At 45.9% G+C, this 18,631-nt stretch overlaps 1 protein-coding gene across 2 annotated transcripts; it reads left to right on the top strand.

Moving 5' to 3' along the window:
- Positions 1 to 10,715: 10,715 nt before the first annotated feature.
- LOC123120704 (uncharacterized) lies at positions 10,716 to 18,356 on the top strand. 2 transcript variants are annotated; one of them, XM_044540693.1, is made up of 7 exons: positions 10,716 to 11,035; positions 11,385 to 11,442; positions 11,534 to 11,614; positions 11,715 to 11,750; positions 11,907 to 12,146; positions 12,238 to 12,372; positions 17,621 to 17,948. In XM_044540693.1, exons 1-7 carry the CDS (start codon positions 10,848 to 10,850, stop codon positions 17,660 to 17,662), a joined length of 780 nt encoding a protein of 259 aa, XP_044396628.1. In that variant the 5' UTR covers positions 10,716 to 10,847; the 3' UTR covers positions 17,663 to 17,948. The 2 variants fall into 2 exon arrangements, with proteins under 2 accessions (XP_044396628.1, XP_044396627.1); XM_044540692.1 differs by having other exon boundaries at positions 10,720 to 11,035; positions 12,238 to 12,376; positions 17,621 to 18,356.
- The last annotated feature ends 275 nt before the right edge of the window (positions 18,357 to 18,631 follow it).

The raw sequence follows: 18,631 nt of genomic DNA, 5'->3' as shown, positions 1-18,631 counted from the left end.
CCGCCCTCCAGCGCTTAAACAGGGGTTCACAACCCTCCTGTAATCGGATACCCGAGAGAAAACATAGCCCCAGGGCTTGAGACATAGGGATTTTACCTCTCTGCGAGGGGTCTGAACTCGTAAAATCCGAGTGCCACACATGTGTTGTCGCTAGGATGAGCCCTTATTCAAACCCCTAGCGCTCACTATGAGATTCGTTGCCTCGACAATACTACAAAGAAGATATACCTAAGGCTAGCCATAGTGGGAGTAACTTAAATAATAACATAACGCATCCTAAGGCAAATTTATTTATGTGGCAAATGGTTAATGAGGAAAGCGATGGTTATCCGTATGTTCCATTACATAATGCTACCTCCATCTCAAAATACAAGATGTTTTTGTAGGCTAGTGATAGTTGTAGCAAATATTGTCTTTGGAGGCCGAGCTCCATGGAGCTCGGTTTTGAAAAATCGAATTTTGTCAAATTATATATTTTTTACAATTCAAAAAATTCTGAAAAAAATACAGATATACATGAAGGCATAACGCACATGTGTGCAAATTTTCAGGGCAAAATACGTTGAAGCGAGGGTTGTGCGTGCAAAAAAGACAATTATAAGGTTTTTTAACACATGATACTATTCATTCTCTGAGGCCATGAATTTGTCTTTTTTGTATAGGTCGCATTTCAACGTTTTTCATCCTGAAATTTTACACACATACACATACATCCTTGTTTACTAGCATGATTTTTTTTCAGTTTTTTCTTAAACCGGGAAGTTTGATTTTTTTTTTAAAAAGGCCTTCAAAGAGGCCAGAGCCAAACGTCCGTTCACATAGTTGTAGAAGTTGAGTATTTCTTTTTGGACCATGAAATTTTTTATGTACCCTAACACATATCGATATATTTTTAATTGCAACTACGCTCTTGAGGCGGAGTTACATGCTATCATGCAAGGTATGACATTGGCATTGCAACATATTGATTATCCTGTTATTGTCCAATCAGACTCCTCGGAAGCATTGTTAGCTTTGTCCGGTGAAGGCCTCTCGAGATCGGCATATGGTCATTTGGTGCCAGAGAAAAAGTTCTTTATACAAGGAAGAGAGTTTATTCCCATGAAAATCAAGCGTGAGAAAAATAGGGTGGCAAATTGGTTGACGTCATATAGTCGAGTAGAAAGTAGTACTGCTAGAGACCTCAGCTCAGACAATTTGTACTTGCACACATGGGTACCTACTTCCTATGCGGACTCTTCTTTTTAGCTGCTCTTTTTTTAAAAAAAAAGAGGTCTGAGGTTCTTTTTTTTATGCAGAGAAAAAATACAGTTTGGCCATTACTACAGTATTAAAATCACAGTTGTTAGAGGCAACCAAGAGTAAATAGCATAAAACTACCACTTTTCGTCCTATGGTTCCAAAAAACCACCACTTTTTTGTTTGTGACTGATACCTACCATTTTTCTCGTCGGCTGTCTCAAAAAACCCAAATCGTCCGTTGCTAGCGTTTTAAACCGTTTTCTGACGGTCCGGGCCCGCCTGTCAGGCCACGTCAGCGCCGCGCGTGACGGCGAGGCCGGTAACGGCCGTTACTCGGACCGACCGGCGCGGTCGGACCGCACCCGCTCGTGCGCTCATTACTCTGCTCCCCTGCCCTCACTCTCACTCTCTCCCCTGCCCGCACTCATTCCTCTGCTCTCACTCTCACTCTCTCGCTCCTCTCCTCTCTGCTCTTCGACGCCGGCGGCGACTTGCACCGTGGAAGCTCCACCGCCACCATGCCTTCCTGGAATGACGGGGATACGAGCTCAGAGGATGAGTGCGACATCACAAGCATGGACATGGCTCTTTGGGTAAGTTTTTTGATCTGCTGAGCTAGGGTTAGGGTTCATCTAGGAGCTAGATTAGGTTAGTGTTCATCTTGGTGAGCTAGGGTAACCTTTGTTTACTGTTATTTAGTAGGCAGGGTTATGGTTGTTGTTTGAGCTATGTTTATGTATGCTTGAAAACTAGGGTTTGGGTTAGGGTTCTTGCTGGATTGGGGAATTAATTTGTGATCTATGTCTGGTTCTGTGAGCTAAGGTGATTTTGTTGATGTGTTCATGCAGGAGACCCCTGACACCATCGTGGAGCCTCTTTTCTGTGGCCAGCTGGAGCTTTCTAAACCCACCTGCATGATGCACCACATGAGGCCAATTAAGTGTGTGGCATTTGAAGGAACCTTAACTGGAAGGCGTTTCTATGGTTGTCCAGTGCAGCAGGTATAGTACCTTAATTCGAATCATTTTCTTCTGAACCCACACATGTATTTACAAGGATGACAAGTTGCTGTTCTGAACCCACACAGTATTATGTTGACAAGTTGCTCTTCTGAACCTACACTATATTATTTAGGATGAACTGCAATATGCCTTGTATTAAGGTATTGAGGGATATGGTTACTATCAAAAATGCTTATGTATAGGAAGCATATATCTGTGAATGTACTTGTACAAGCAGGTTGGGTTTCAGTTATAGTTTGAGTTATATTAAACAACATATTCAGTTTACTTAAGCCTCACCTTTAGTTTCTTAGTCTGATATGATTTGTTGTTATGAAATTGAGTGCACTTAGTGATGTATATTTCAATTTCCAAATGCAGAGTGAAGGTGTTAACTATGGTGTTACTGAGTGGGTTGACAAGCCCTGGCATCCAATTCTTCAGAATTGCTTGTCCAGGCTGTGGGACATGTACCATGAACAGAATTGTGGCAGGGTAGTTGATAAGCAGAAGTATGAGAAGCATTTGGCCAAGCTTAAGACTGAAAATGACAAGTTGTGCATTGAGTACACAAAGCTTGTCCAAGATGTATCCAAGATGTTTGATTGGCAGGATGGTAGGGTAGGCCACATGGATAACCAGAAGGCAGTTGAGGAGGAAGAATTTGAGAAGAAGAAGAAAGAGGTAGAAGAGAGAGCTAGGTTGGAGGTTCAGATGGAGAAGCTCAAACTTGCCAAGGAACAAAGGTGCATTTTACAGAGCCAAGCTGACATTATCAAGAATACCAGGAAGGCAAAGAAGGAGGTTGAACAGGAGAGAGATTTGCTTAAGATAGAGAAGGCCAAGCTTGAGCATGTGGTGAATGAGCTGCTGAGTGATGGGCATGCAAGCAAGGAGAAACTTGAGAAAATCAAGGCCATCCTTGATTCATGAAGTGTGTTCTGCAGATGGTGAAGTACATCCAAGGCCTTTATAAGTATGTGGCCTAACAATCTGATGTGAAGATATGGGGTGTACATTTTGGGGAATGTGAAGCTAATCTAGTCTATGTCTATGCCAATGTTAAGAACTGTTGTTATGCTGCTAGAACCTTTAATGCTAAGTTATGAACTAAGTTGTAATGACTGTTCTGCCTGTATTTGAATCTCTTTTGCTATGTTATGGAGTCAGTGATAAGCACTGCTGGAGTATGCTATGTGTCTTTTTATGTTTAAAAGGTAGTTATGTTTATTAGTGCTTTCTACCTGGGCTTTGTGGCCCAGTTATATTTACAAACCTAGGCCTACTCCACCCACCCTCCACTGCTCATAAATAGCCTACTCCACCCACCCTCCTCCCTCCAGAACACAGTTGCCACACCCCACCTCTAGAAACCCTAGATGGATCCAGAGCTTGGGGAGGTGACAGATGAGGAAGAGGAGGCAGTGCAGGCAGTGGATGTGAGGAGGCAAAGGGCTCGCCCTGCAGTGCAGGCAGTGGAGTGGGAGCTGGAGTTCAAGAGGAGGCTGGCAGAGAAGATCTTGGAGAAGTGCAACTCAGATGAGTTCACAGTTCTTGTCCCTGGCGGCAGGCGCAAGAGCTCAGGGAAGATCATCAGGTGGGCTAGGAGACAGGCAGTACTCGCTCCTCACCCTTCTACCAGAGCAAAGTGGTGTCGTTTCTTCGATCGTTACGATTGAGAGTTGTTGGTAGTAGTTTTTTAAGTATGAATGAGAGTCTGAGCTATGTATCCCTTCCATTTCTGTACAACTCTTTGTATGAAAGAAAGTTTGGATGGTGGAATCTATGAATGTTTGAATAAATGAATCAATGTTTGCATCAGTGTTGTCTGAATCTACCCAGAAGTCACAAACACTCAGGTTGCATAATGCAACCACTTAGGTTTCAGCAAGCAAATACATAGGTTTCATAAATGCAAACACTCAGGTTTCAGGAAGCAAATACATAGGTTTCATAATGCTAACACTCAAGTTTCAGCAAGCAAATACATAGGTTTAAGGTTGCAAACACTTAGGTTTCAGCACTCATACAACAAGACAACTTTCTCAAATGTTGGAATCTTCAGTAGTTACCACTAGCTGTGAAATATGCCTTCCACTTTCCAGTTGGCTTCCTAACCCTCTTGGACCCAATCTCCATCTCAGAGTTGGCAGCTTGCCTTGGAGCATTGAAAACTGTGTACCCTCTGCTAGCTGTTGATGCTCTGGTGTTCTTTGCTGGAGAAGCAATGGATGACCTTGTGTTCTTGGCTGGTGAAGATGTGCTAGGAGCCCCTGTCTTCTTGGTTGCTTTGGTCTTCTTGGCAGGTGTTGATGTGGCTGGTGCTGGAGTAGAAGAAGCAGCTCCCTTGTTCCTCTTTGATGGTCCTGGAGTAGTTGTGGCTGTTGCAGGCCTCTTCCTAGCTATGGCTGGTGCTGATGGTGCTGATGGTGGTGGTGGGGGTGAGGGTGGGGGTGCAACCACACCTGTAGAAGCTCTGGTAGATGAAGAGTAGTCTGACCTATTCTCCTGCACATTTAACAAAGAAAATTATAATTAAACCACCTAGCCTATGAAACAGAAGTTTCTTTATCAATAAGTATACCTGGTGATTATTCTTTCTCATCTGCAGTTTGGGTTTCAGTGGAACACCACAAGTGGTATATCTGTGACCTTGCATATTGCAATTGCTACAGGTCACTGTCCCAATTCTTGATGTATCCTTCTTGGCAGGCACCTCAAAATGTCCTTTCCTCCTAGTTGTCTGCTTTTTACCCTTCTTTTCTTTGAATACTGGAGGAGATATGTCATCCCCCATGGTGTGTGGCCAACAATCAGGGCCTGGAACAGGGTATATAATATGCTTGTAGGTTTCACAGTAGAGGGGCTTCTTGAAGAACTCATGGACAAAATCTTCAGGGTGTAGCTTCACCTTCTGCATTGCTGCTATAGCATGACTACATGGAACAGTTGTCATATCCCACCTCCTGCAGTCACAAGTGTAGTTGTTTAGGTTTACACAGTAGGTCTTTTCTGAACTACTTGTAACTTGCCAAATTCCTGGTCCATCCATATATGCATCACAATATTTTGCCCACTTCTTGGCCTCCTCCAATATCTCAGAGTAAGTGGGTGTGATATCCCACCTACATGTCTCTGTCTTCTCCCTAATCTTCTGAAACTTGATCATGAGTTTTGTCCTAATTCCTTCAAGCATTGTCCTTATGGGCTTGTTCCTAACATCCAAAATAATCCTGTTGAAAACTTCACTAAGATTGTTTACAACAAGGTCTGTCTTGCATATAGTATCCATTCTATGCCTGGCCCAAGTATGGACTGGTATGTTGGACAACCACTTCCATGCCTCCTCACTCTCTTTCTTCAATGCTTCCATGCCCAGATCATGCTCATGCTTAGTGAAAGAATATGCAGCCTGGTCTAGATGTTTTTTAATTCATCCCCTCTAAACCCAGCTGATTGGAAGTTGGCATATATGTGTCTTAAACAAAATCTTTGAGGGGAATCAGGAAATACATCCTCTATTGCATTGAGCAGACCCTGTTCATTGATTTTGTATTAATAACTAGTGAAGTAAGTAGAGAAAGGAAAAGCAGTACATAGTGCAAGGAAAAGCAGTACATAGTGCAAGGAAAAGCAGTACATAGTGAAAGGAAAAGCAGTCAAATCATGAAGAGTAGTTGTACCTTTTGCCTGTCTGACATAATTGTGTAGGGCCCAAACTTGTTGCCACTACCAATTACTGTTCTTAACTGTGTAAGAAACCAAGTCCAACTATCTGTCTCCTCCTTGTCAACAACACCAAATGCAATAGGGAAGATGTTGTTGTTGCCATCCCTCCCTGTTGCTGCCAGGATTTGCTGCCCAGTGCTTAGTTTGATGAAGCATCCATCAAGACCTGCATTTTAAGCCATTAGTAAACAGCAACATGTAATGCAATCCCTATTTTAGCACTATACAGACTAGATTTACCTATGAAAGGCCTGCAACCATTTAGGAACCCCTCCTTACAAGCAAACAGACAATAAAACATGTAATGAAACCTTGGGGTAGGTGCTGGGTGGAGTTCAAATTCCTTTGTTGTCACAACACACCTACTACCAGGGTTTGTGTCCAAAACACACTGCAGATAGTCTCTTAACCTGTAGTATTGTGTCTTGTGATCCCCTTGCACAACATCAACTGCTTTCCTCCTTGCCCTGTAGGCCAAACTTTTTGGAACATGTACTCCAAATTTCTTTTTTGTATAACTCAGTATAGTCTCAACACCTGCACCAGGATTGGATCTTACAGTATCCTCAACAGCCTTTGTAACCCACTTCATGGTAACCTTTGTGTTCTCTCCACTTGCTCCACAGGTGTGATCAAGATTCATCTTCTTGATGCTAAAGGTTGACTCATGGGCAATCTTAGAAGCAGTAATATAAAACTCACAACCATGCTTTCTATCTGAGCACCAGGCTATGATCCTACTTGGATCATTCCTATGGTACTCAAAGTTCCTAAGTGTCCTAACATGGTAGTTTCTCAATGCTTCTCTGAACTCTACCACATTCAGAAAGCACAAATGAATCCTAAACTGTTCATGTGCATCAGGCCTAGAGGAATCATACCATATTCTCTCCTTCTTCTTCTTCAATTTTCTCTTGCTGCCACAAGGCAACCTAGGTGCATCATCTTCTTCATCAGAAATGCCTTCATCACCTGGAAAGCAGAACTTATCAGCTTCTGGCACGAAATCTTCAAACTTTTTGTGATCTGGCTCACTGTGTGATCTGCTTGTTGGGCCTTGTTTCCTCACAGGTATCTTCTGTGCCACAGTTTTCACATGATCTGAAACTTCTTCTTCATCATCTTCTTCAGAACCATTTGGCTCCTGCCAAAACTCTGAGGGTTCAGAAGCACCCCCAAAATAATGCTCAGCCATCTCTTCCTCTTCCCTGTAGTGCTGACTTGTTCCTTCACCACCTTCATCTTCTCCCCTAGCCCAAGACTTGTATGAAATTTTCTTCCCTCTGTAATCACCCCTGAAAAACTCAAAATCTGAAGAGGATTTGTCCAACTCATCTTCATCTTGATCTTCTACTTCAATGCCTTCAATTTCCACTGCCTCTTTTCCCTTGTTGAAATTACAGCTCTGTTGTGTGTTAAAATATGGATCAACAGGCACAAGTGGGGGCTGTGAAGAATTTGAGACAGGGAAAAGGACACCTTCTTGGGAAACACTATAAACAATGGGATCACCAACTTGACTAATTGGAATCTGCTCTTCAAGCAAGGTGTGGTCCATGTTTGCATCTGCTGGATTTGGGTCACTAGCCTTTCTCACTGTTATGTTCAATATTTTCTTCTCAGCAAACAAATCTAGCATCTCCTCCACCTTCTCATCACTGTCCAAAACCTCAATCCCCTCCAGCCCCTTACCCTCATCCTTAACATATGACAGATAGGCATCCAACCCATAGCCCTCAAGTTCAATAAGTGCTAACAAAAACAGGTAATTCATTTCTGATAAGGAAAACTTCCTTTCCATGTTGTCTCTACCCTGAAAATGCAGCCTCAATTCCCATACTTCATCATTCAAACTATGCAAAAAAAAGAAACAACACATTCAGATTTCTTCAGATTTTCAAGTTAAAAAGCATGCAACAGTTTCACTTGCACAACATATCATCCAAACCTAAACCCTAATTCATATATTGAGTACAATGTATACATAATAATATACCAAAGAACTAATTCATTAACAATATAAGAAACAAATCCTAACCCTAGTTCATAAATAAACTAAGAAAAATAATTAAAACAATTCATAACTTACTCCACGCCACCAAGTGAGGAGGCCCACTGGTGCCCGCCTTCTGGATCCGCGTGGATGCATTTGGCCACTGCCCTGGCCGCGCGGAACGCCGGCGACATCTGGACCTCCTGCGTCGGTGGCCCAGACGAGCGCTGGGTCGGGAAACTTGCGCTGCCTAGCCACTTGTTGACCTCGGAGTGAGCACCGCCCTCGCCGCTGGCTGTCGGCCCAGGCTCGCCGTCGTCCTTCTTCTTCGCCGCCGCCATCGTCGGGGGAGACAGAGAGCACGGGGAAGGAGGAGCGAGAGAGAGATGCTGCCGACAGAGAGAGAACGGCAACGAGCGAGCGGGTGCGGTCCGACCGCACCGGTCGGTCCGAATAACGGCCGTTAACGGCCTCGCCGTCACGCGCGGCGCTGACGTGGCCTGACAGGCGGGCCCGGACCGTCAGAAAACGGTTTAAAACGCTAGCAACGGGTGATTTGGGTTTTTTGAGACAACCGACGAGAAAAGTGGTAAGTATCAGTGACAAATAAAAAAGTGATGGTTTTTTGGAACCATAGGACGAAAAGTGGTAGTTTTATGCTATTTACTCAGGCAACCAAACAGGTTATTGTAAATAAAACTGTGGTAATCTTAAAAACTGTAGTATTTTCAAAATACTTAAAAAATACTTTGCTATCAAACGGGGCCTTATACTATAATTTCCATTGAACGATTGATTAAAAGCACTGTATTTATAGACTATAGTGATTTCAAGTACGAATAGTCACAAGCGATTCCTAGCTCAACGCTTCGCAGCTTAACCGCCGTATTTTTGCCACTGGGGCTTCGCAGATTTGCCACTCTGGAGATTTGATTTGCAAAATTGCCACTTCAGTCATTGCATCCTTGATTAGTATGCCATTAGCCCTTTTTAATTGTTTCTTCACATTAACACGCTAGTGAAAAGACTAGCTTACCCCTGTGGCTATCTACACGAATGCATCTGGTTTACACGTACGTAGTATATCGGTGAGAACTTGCTGTACTTTTTGTACTAAGGAATGAAATTATGTGATTTGGAAGCATTTTTTTCAGTCATTTGGTACAAGCTATGACATTCTTTCCTGAACTCATGTTGGCAGATAAATAATTCAACAAGGGCAAGCTCAACATACAGTGTCAAATGACCATAATTGCTTACAGATTGGTCAAACCAAAACTTGATATCAACCATGCCATAGCAGATCATTACGGAAAGCTATAAAGCCTTGTGCAATGCAAGTTGCTTAGGAGAGGTGTTTTAAAAAATAAACCAGGCTTTCCTTTAAGTATCGATGCTTATTTGTACAGGGTAGACGTTTAATTAAGCGTCTTTTCTGTAGAAGTAGGCACTAGTACTTCAGGAAAACTCAGTTTATTTTTATAAGCACCTTTCTAAGCACCTATCATTATACAAGGCCTAAGAAAGAATGTTGCTGAACTATACATGCAGCTGGATGTACTGAGAAGTGGCTCCAAAAATTTCCAAAAATTAAATCCATGTGAATTCTCAAAAGGCTCGACATGATACCGTCCAAAATCCATGCACGCGGCGTCGGCGAGATAGGCGGCACGCGGCGTTGACGAGATCAGCGGCACGGGACGTCGAGAAGAACGGTGGCACACGACTTCTAGGCGATCTACAACACTCTGCGTCAAGGAGATCAGTAATGGAACGCGCACACAGTATTCTCGGCGGCCAGTACGCTCTCGTCTGCTTCAAGGATCAATTACGATCAACTAGGATGTGGATAGTATGTGTACAGCGACAGGGGTAGTACAGTCTTTTCCAGTGCTTGTGAAAGGAAAAAGAAAAAATAAAATCAATAAAAGGAAGGAAGTGGCATGCTAATCAAAGAGTCAATGCGAAGAGTGGCAATTTTACGAAGCCAATCTTAAAAGTGGCAATTCTGAGAAGCCACGTATTGTAAGTTTTTTCTGATGTCCCTCCTCCAAGAAAAAGCGGCTAGGGTTTTTGCCTCTAGTCGGCGGCGCCACCGACCTCCCACGTCTCATGTGGCCTTAGGGCCATGGGTGCGCGGTGGATCCCGGCCCTTGCCGGCGGGAGGGCTCTATTTGTAGATGGTTCTTCAAGTTTTGTTAGGGTTTGTGTCATGCTCAAGAAGACGAGACGACGACAACTTCTTGAAGATGGAATAAGGTTCTCTCCGCCTAGCCCCCGTCTCAACGGTGTGTCTAGTATCGTCGGAGGGCGTATGGAGGTGTGTCTCCGGCTGATCTCGTGAGATTTGGTCGGTGGTTGTCTTTGGTGGATCCACTCGAATCCGGTCTTTGTTCATATGTCTTCAGGTTGGATCCTTCCGATCTAAACTTCACTTCATCGGCGGCGGTTGTTGTTCTGGTGCGTTGGTCCTATGGGACCTTAGCACGACGACTTCCCGACTGTCTACTATAACAAGTTGTGCCTGACTCCGACGAGGAAGGGGCGATGACGGCGGTGCGCCTCCGGCTCGCTTCAGTGCTTGTAGTCGCCGCTAGGTGGCCTATGAATCCGAATGTAATTTATATTATTTCTGATGTTCGTTGTACTGTCATGATTGAAGATGAATAAATCCACAGTTTTCCAGAAAAAAAAAGTGGCAAATATCCAATTCTCTCCCCAACGATTGGCACACGCTTCGGCGCCTGTCCTCACGGTTTCTTCTAGTCCCAAAGTCAAGCAGAGGAATTCCTACAAAAAAAAAGTCAAGCAGAGGAGGAGGAGCACTGAGGCTTCTAGAAACTTGAGGCAGGGACGTCCGGCAGGAGGCGGAGGCAGGAGGCATGTGGGGGCGGCACTACTGGGGCGGCCGGCGGCCGAGCGACGGCGCCGCGGGTGCGGAGGCCGGCGGCGGCGTGGTGGTGATGTTCGCGTGGCTGTCGAGTCAGGAGCGGCACGTGCGCGCGTACGTGGACCTGTACGCGGCCCTTGGGTGGGCGTGCCTCGTCTGCCACTCCGACTTCATCACCCTGTACGTGCGCCTCTCTCCACTCCCATGTTCAGGAAGCGAAAATTTCAGGGGTGTTTTATCTGATTGGATTGGATAGCTGATGCAAACTTTACTAGAGTATATTCGGTTCTTGCTAGATTGGGATATTTGGGGGCACGCGGCTTATGCTAGACTTGGTATGCATTTTTTTGGCAACTTCCAAATTGATCAGGAAATCCAGAACTTAAGATAGGTAGGTTGGATGTGCGAGGAAAAGCTGTGAGGATATGCGGATTCTGTTGGATGGTTGCAACTCTCAATTGTTTGTAGTGTGATCTGATAGCCTATACAATGTAATCCTTTTTTTGATCCCATTTGCATGTCTGCCCAGGTTTATGCCGGAGAAGGCTGCTGTGCTTGCTGACCGGGTGCTCACGGAGCTCGTTAAGGTCTGCGCAACTGTGGATTATTAATTGTTTTGGTACGTCTGATTACTTGTTGTAATCATCGACCATTGATGATTTAATCTTCAAAATCCAGGAACTGAATATTAGACCAGTACCTGTTGTGTTTGCATCCTTTTCGGGAGGACCAAAAGGTTGCACATACAAGGTTCTTCAGGTAAGAAGATCGAAGCCTCTGTAAGCCTTTAAAGGGAACAGTTATCTCTTGATGCCTTGTCTAGGATCTGTAGGCTAAAGCTATCTTTGTTCACTGGCAGCTGATCGAGAGAAGGTGCAAAGGGCAGCTGAATTTGGTATGATGGTCATTTTCGCTGTTCGCCCCTTGTGTTTGCACGCAGTTGTCATGAAATTTTTATTCAAGAAAACAAGTTGCAGCCTACCAATGGGCGCTATTTTAGTTTGTATTTACTTATGTTGCTGAAAACTTAATGCTTTTTTTCTTGTTGCAGGATGACTATCAACTTGTACGGGACTGCATATGTGGACAAATATATGACTCGAGTCCTGTAGATTTTGTGAGTGATTTAGGCACCCGCTTTCTCCTTCACCCAAGTGTCCTGAAGATGCCTGAACCTCCACGTGTCTTATCATGGATGACGAGAGGCATTGCCTCGGGTCTAGACACTCTTTTCACTGGCAAGTTTGAAGCACAGCGCAAGGAATATTGGGAGACACTATACTCATCAGTGGTATGTCACTCCATTGACTACAATGTCTTATAACGTGATTGCAGGTAGAAATTTTGCATATATATGTGACCTTCATCCATTATATGTGCAGCATGTTGGCCCAATACTCATATTCTGTTCAGAGGATGATGAACTTGCTCCATGTTCAGTCGTTCAAAATTTTGGACGGCGTCTGCTGGAGCTGGGTGGTGATGTGAATTTAATTAAATGGCACAGCTCTCCGCATGTAGGTACGCTCTTTGTTACTGCTACAGTCTTCCAAGTCATGTGGAAGCTATTAATACAAAGACTAAATGTGCTATCCAGTACTTAGCAGTGACAAAAAGTGCTGATTCGTGCTAGTTAAAATAAGCATGGACAAATATATGCGGGAATGCATAATGACTACACGCTGAAATTGGACAATTTACCAGTTACCACTCATCATACTACTACTGGTGGTTCCAATCCAGATCCACAACTGATCAGTTTTTTAATACACGAGCCTGCCAAAGTCGTAACGTTCAATTGTTCACTTCTGCAACTTTCTCAACGAATTTCCTTATATGCTAATTGAAGTTAAACATAAATCTAAGTTCATGAGGAATATCCCAACTCATCCTGGGTCACCCTTCCCAGCCGTAAATGTACTCTTGTACTAATGGCTTGCCAGTTAGCCACATTGCAGTTTCAGGTTTCAGCAAGCAGAACAAGAGTGCTGTCACTCTAAATATGAATTTAAAACTCTAAGGAAGCCTTAAGTATGTGCTATTCCTATTGTCCCTATCACGTGGAGTTCATTTTGCCCATTAAAATTCATTTTTTTAATATAGAACTGTGCGCAAACCGTGATCAATCAGTGAGCCACATCCATGGACATTACATAAACTATAAGAGGATCTCCAGCCGCGTCCCCAACACGCCCCCCCTCCACCCCAGGTGATTTTTTAGCGCCGGCGGGCGAAAATCGGCCCAGTCGCGCCCCCAGGAGCCCGTTTTTCGCCGGGTTGGGCCGAAATTGGGGCCGGCGGACCCAGGCCGAACCAGGCGCGCTGGGGGGCGCCTGGGAGCGCCGGGGCGAGCGATTTTGGCGCGAACTAACTGCGGGCCCGCCGAGTCAGTGACACTCGCCTCGTCGTCCTCACAACGCCTCGGTTTCCCGCGGGGAATCAATGCCAAGGCTGCTGCCGGTCAGCCTTCCATGATTCCTCACGGGCGGCGAGGCGACGCCCTCCCTCCCGCCACGCATACACACGACGCCGGGCAGCTATAAAATCAACGCCTCCCCCCTCACCTCTGGCCACACCCCGCCGTGCTCTGCCTCTCTCTCCCCGTGCGCAGCCGCCGCCGACGATCCTCCCTCTCTCTCTCCAAGCCCAGCCGCCCTCTCTCTCCCCAAGCCCAGACGATGGGCAAGCGATTCCCCGGCGATGCGGCGGCGGCCAACGGCTTCGGCCGCCGCTCGCTGCACGGGTGAGAGCCGTACCTACTCTTCGAGGCCAACATCCCGGCGCCGCCCGACATGCGCGCAGGGCCGGGCGGGTGGAGGCTCAGCGCCGGTGGCGTCCCCATTCCCCCGGTGCCCGACGTTAACGCGCGCGCCGACTACTTCGCCGACGAGGTCGACCGCGTGTGGGCGTCGCTGACGGAGGAGCAGCGCGCCCTCCCGCAGTACGCCGCCGACAACCACGAGGTGTGGGCGGCGTACTTCCAGCACCGGCAGGCGCAGCGGCTGGCCTCCACCAACAGGGCGCCGGTGGTGGGGGGCGTCAAGAACAGCGAGGGACGCCGCCTGTGGTGGGGCGCCCCCGGCCGCACGCTCCACGGGGTTCTCCAGCACCTCGAGGGCGGCAACGACCCGCCACTGACATACCCTGCCGCGGCCTCCGACCCGGTCCCCCGCCGGAGCGCCGGGCAATGGATGCCCAGGAGGTTCGGCTCCTCCTCGTCTTCCTCCTCCCACTCCTCCCGCTCCTCTTCCCACTCCTCCGGCTCGCCGGCGGTGTTCCGCGTCAAGGCCGAGCCCGTAGCGGAGACGCCGCTCGGCCGGCGCACCCATAGCGCCGGCATCGTCATCAACGAGGGCGGTGGGCGCGCCTCCTCCTCGGCTCCTCCCCGCTACGTCAAACCGAAGACGGAGCCGGGGCTCGCCGCCGTGAAGACGGAGCCGGGGCTCGCCGTCGTGAAGACGGAGCCAGGGCTCGCTGACGGCGTGAAGGAGGAGCTCGACGACGCGGCGGCCTTGAAGTGGGCGCGCGAAGATTTGGCGCAGACGGAGCTGGAGCGCTAGTGCCGCGCCTACGAGCAGTTCGCCGCTCGGCGCCGTGGCCGCGACGAGGGAGGCGTCGTCGTCCTCGACGACGACGCGCCGCCGCCACCGGTCCGCCAGGGCGACGCTGGGCAGGGGTCCAGCAGGGGCGGCCGCGTCAAGAGGAGAAGGACGACGAGGACGACGGCGACGTCGGCGACTTCGCCGCGCTCAGCGCGTTCTTCGGCCCGTAGTTGTAGTTGCGGCCGTTTTTTAAATAAACTTTGTTATGTAATGCCATGTTTGTCGAACTTTAGCCAAATCTTTGTCCCGTTTGCCGAACTTTAGCCGAATTCCTTTTTTTTTCTAAAAAAAACCGCCTTCTGGGGGGCGACCCTGGGGCCGGCGGCTGGGAACCCGAAAGCCCCCACGCCGATTTTTAGCGCCGGCTCGCCCCGAGGCGGCGATTTTACGCGCCCCCTGGGGGGCCAACGGCTGGAGATGCTCTAACTGCCTGATTGACCAAGCATCGTTGGACCAGTCAAATAGCATGAACGTTGTTGAGTTGGACTATGTTTGGACTTCCGTTTCGCGTTCGGCTATGCTGGATAAGGCCTATGTTGAACTTGAAGTTAGACAGATTTAGATGAACTTGGACTGACCTATACTGAAAGAGAAAATGTCATATGCAACTAATCAGTATGACCGCGTCGAGAATTTCATTTTGAACCCATCAGGCTGTCACTGTGCAAGGGCCTCATTCCTAGCGCGAAGATAAGGTTCTGTGCATGTTTCATGCACACTTTGATGGAGACTTCTGAGCTGAATAACAAGTGCTAGACTTAGTAAGAATTTGACTTGCATTGAGAATTTTGAGCTGAATGCTAGTGCTAGGCTTAGTAAGAATTTGTTCTTAAACATGTACCTTTGACTTTGATGGAGAATTTTGAGCTGAATAACAAATGCGAGGCTTAGTAAGAACTAATTAAACCCATTAAGCTATGCGTGAAGGGCGGCCAACCAGCTATGCCACGTGGCGCAAGCTGGTTGGCCGTGGTGAGAAATCTTTTCGAATTTTTTTAGATGAATGTGTGGATTATTTTTTAAATGTATTTTTTTAGATGGAGGTGAGGACCTCTGGTATTTTTTAAATGGAGGGTTATGCAAAGTGGCACTCGTTGGTAGGCTGCGGTGGTAATTTCTTTCTTTTTTCTTTTTTACTTCTTTTTTAGATGAAGGTGAGGATTTTTTTCTGGGGTGTTTTTTTAGACGGAGGCGAGGACTCTACATATTTTTCTTTAAATGGAAATGTGCACACAGCTTCCTCTTAAGCGGCACCACAGGGTGGTGCCCCAACCACTAGTATGATTCATATGGTATGCTACTATCGTTCTTACCCTTTTTCCTAATTTTCTGTATGACTTATCGGTAAAGGTAGTAAATCCATAATCTAAGAAAGGTCTTATTTGACTGTATGGGACACATGAAACGCGAGAAGGATGATAGAAGCAACCAATGTCTTGCATCTGCAAAATAATACTCCCTACAATAACTTGTTAATGGCCAACTATTGTCACTTGTCATCAACAATCATCTCTACTATTGAAGGCAGTTGGTCGTGTGTTTGGTGAAGCTTCCCCTCCCATCTATTATTTTTCGCCTCCCGTTTCTGGTTTTCTACCGCCAAGTTTTTGGTCAGTAATGATTTTCTTTATCCACACCTTTAGTTCGTTTCCTTAGTTCAGTTACGATCACACATGTGGTCTCAGCAGGTCTGCTATCATATACAACAAATCAAGCAAAAATAGTAGATCCGCTGCCATATACAGCAAATCGAACAAAAACAGCAGATCTGCTGCTATATAATATACAACATATCAATTAGATTAATTGTCCGTGTAGTTAATTAGGTCCGTTCAATTTGGAAACTAAGTGCCAAATCAACACGCAGCCATTACAACAACAAAGCCTTTAGTCCCAAACAAGTTGGGGTAGGCTAGAGCTGCCTCGCCCACAATTGCATGCAATTAATTAGGCGTGCAGTCAATCACATCATAGTCGACGCCACTGCGTCTGAGGACAATCGGTCACACGCCACCACTCTTTAGATATCGTTTCATCCCGTAGAAACGCACGGGTATTTAGCTAGTATCTTGCTAAAGCATGGAGGAGCATAAGTATATGATAAGTCTTTACATGGATGATTACCACTCTTTTATCTTATTACTAGGTAATTGCCCGTGTGTTGCAACAGTGTCACACATATTAAGTTTGGTTGTGTCACACATATTAAGTTAAGTCTAGTGCTTGTAGTCGTCGCTAGGTGGTCTACGGACCTAGATGTGTTTTTTACTTCTGGTGTTCTTTGTACTACCTTGACAGTTGATGAATAGATCGGAAGTTTTCCTCCCAAAAAAAAAACCTGATTGGGGAGGGACTGCGCTCCGTCCACCTCACCCATTTGAAAGTACAAATAAATGAGAAACTATAAATCATTTATATGCAGGAGCCAGCATATCTCCTGAAAGATGCTTTCCCTAACATTCAATTCTCGTCTCCTATGCACATATATGTTTGCTGATAAAAGGTTTCGTTTCTCTGACAACAAATTTGAATCTAGCCTGAAAGACAGAGCACATGCTAGTGGAAACCAAGATTAAGAACACATACATTCAAAGAAAATGAACCTAATCTAGGCTGTGATGGCATGCTGGGCTTGGTCCCTCTATATGGGCAAGAATTACCTTAGAAAGAAAAACTGTTTCAGTTCCCTACTTAAGCACCTTCTCTTTCTGGTTCCAGTCCAACAAGCAACCTCATCTCCCAAATACTGACCAATCTCTGCAAACAATAGGCACCAACAAATCATCACCACATCATGAACGCAAAAGAAAATACATAACAAATGTACCAGCTGCAGGAGCCACACACACAACCATGTTTTGAGCCAAATGGTATGTGATACTCCCCATTAATACCAGCGGTGAATTATCCATTTATCTTTAGTTTTCCCTATGAAAGAATATAACACCCTTTTTTAGCAAAAGAATATAGCACCCTTACACCTTGTTTTGTCTGCCTAAAGCACCCTGTTTTGTCCACGAGACAGTTGAGAGGATTACCAATTTTATCTTGACTCTGCCTGTATGAAAGAATATAACACCCTCACACCCTGTTTTATCTGTCTACCACAATCTCTTCTCCATTTGTTTTTTTTTTGAGAATCTCTTCTCCATTTGTTATGCAGGACATTACAAGCATCACACTGAGGAATACCGAGCTGCAGTGACTGAGCTGCTCATGAAGGCTTCAGCGCTTTACACAAGCAGAAAACGACTCAATGACTACAGTGTCGGCACGAGTGAGGACAGTGACACACCTTATTCGTCTCGCAATCTACATAAGACTGCTGTAAGCTCCAGTGATAGGCTAGGGAGGGTTTCAGCTGATCCAGCCAATCATTTCTTCTTACCGAGTTCCATGGAGTACCATGAAAGCAGCAGTGAAGCGCTAAAACCCGAGTTGTTCAACATGCCGAGTGTTGAAAGCGCGAAGAACCCTGATGGCGTGTTGGGGAAGATGCTCTATGATGTATGTGTCCCAAAGAACGTGGAAGGCTGGGACTTCAAGCTTGCATCAATAGATGGGCAGCGTATGCATTTTACTGCTCGTCAGCATGGTACTTCCAATGCAACAAAATGTATACGCCGCTCAAGATTGTAATGATTTTGACTCAACATCCAAGTGCATTCCAGCAGACTGCTCTATACTGCCAGAGTATACTTGTTTCAGGAGAATGTTATTGTGTTGACCTTTTCTGGAAAGGCATGGCAAAAAGAATGCTTTTTAATGGAAATTTTAGTTGCCGCGAAGATGGCAAATTCCTTAGGCCTTGTTCGGTTGACAGGGAAGTGAAGGGGATTTACCAGAGATTGAGGGGATTAAATCCCTAACAAAGTCAAAAAGAAGGCTATAGCACATAACATGTCAATCTTGCAAAAAAAAAGTTAGATGCTTATAATCGATTTTCTGTAGGAAAAGTTAGGATTCTCAAATGATGACATTACTGCAAGTCTTGTGGCCCAGAAACAACAACCAGTTGTCAATGCTTTGGCACTGCAGCATGAAGATCCAGAAGCTGTCTAGCACGCCCTGGCAAACCAGCATGACGAACTTGATGTTATCAAGAAGGCTCTGGCATGGTAACAGCTAGAACTTGAAACTATCAAGAAGGCCCTGGCAGAGCAGTAGCAAGAAC

Source organism: Triticum aestivum, chromosome 5D (assembly GCF_018294505.1).
Source record: "Triticum aestivum cultivar Chinese Spring chromosome 5D, IWGSC CS RefSeq v2.1, whole genome shotgun sequence".
Lineage (NCBI taxonomy): Eukaryota > Viridiplantae > Streptophyta > Magnoliopsida > Poales > Poaceae > Triticum > Triticum aestivum.
This window is presented reverse-complemented; position numbering and strand designations above follow the sequence as displayed.

What these genes read in the sequence shown, in the direction of transcription:
- LOC123120704 (XM_044540692.1), top strand. Translation starts at nt 10,848, where the DNA reads ATGTGGGGGCGGCACTACTGGGGCGGCCGGCGGCCGAGCGACGGCGCC. An exon ending in TGCTCACGGAGCTCGTTAAG is followed by an intron (nt 11,443 to 11,533) that starts GTCTGCGCAACT and finishes TTCAAAATCCAG; the next exon opens with GAACTGAATATTAGACCAGT. An exon ending in GCACATACAAGGTTCTTCAG is followed by an intron (nt 11,615 to 11,714) that starts GTAAGAAGATCG and finishes GTTCACTGGCAG; the next exon opens with CTGATCGAGAGAAGGTGCAA.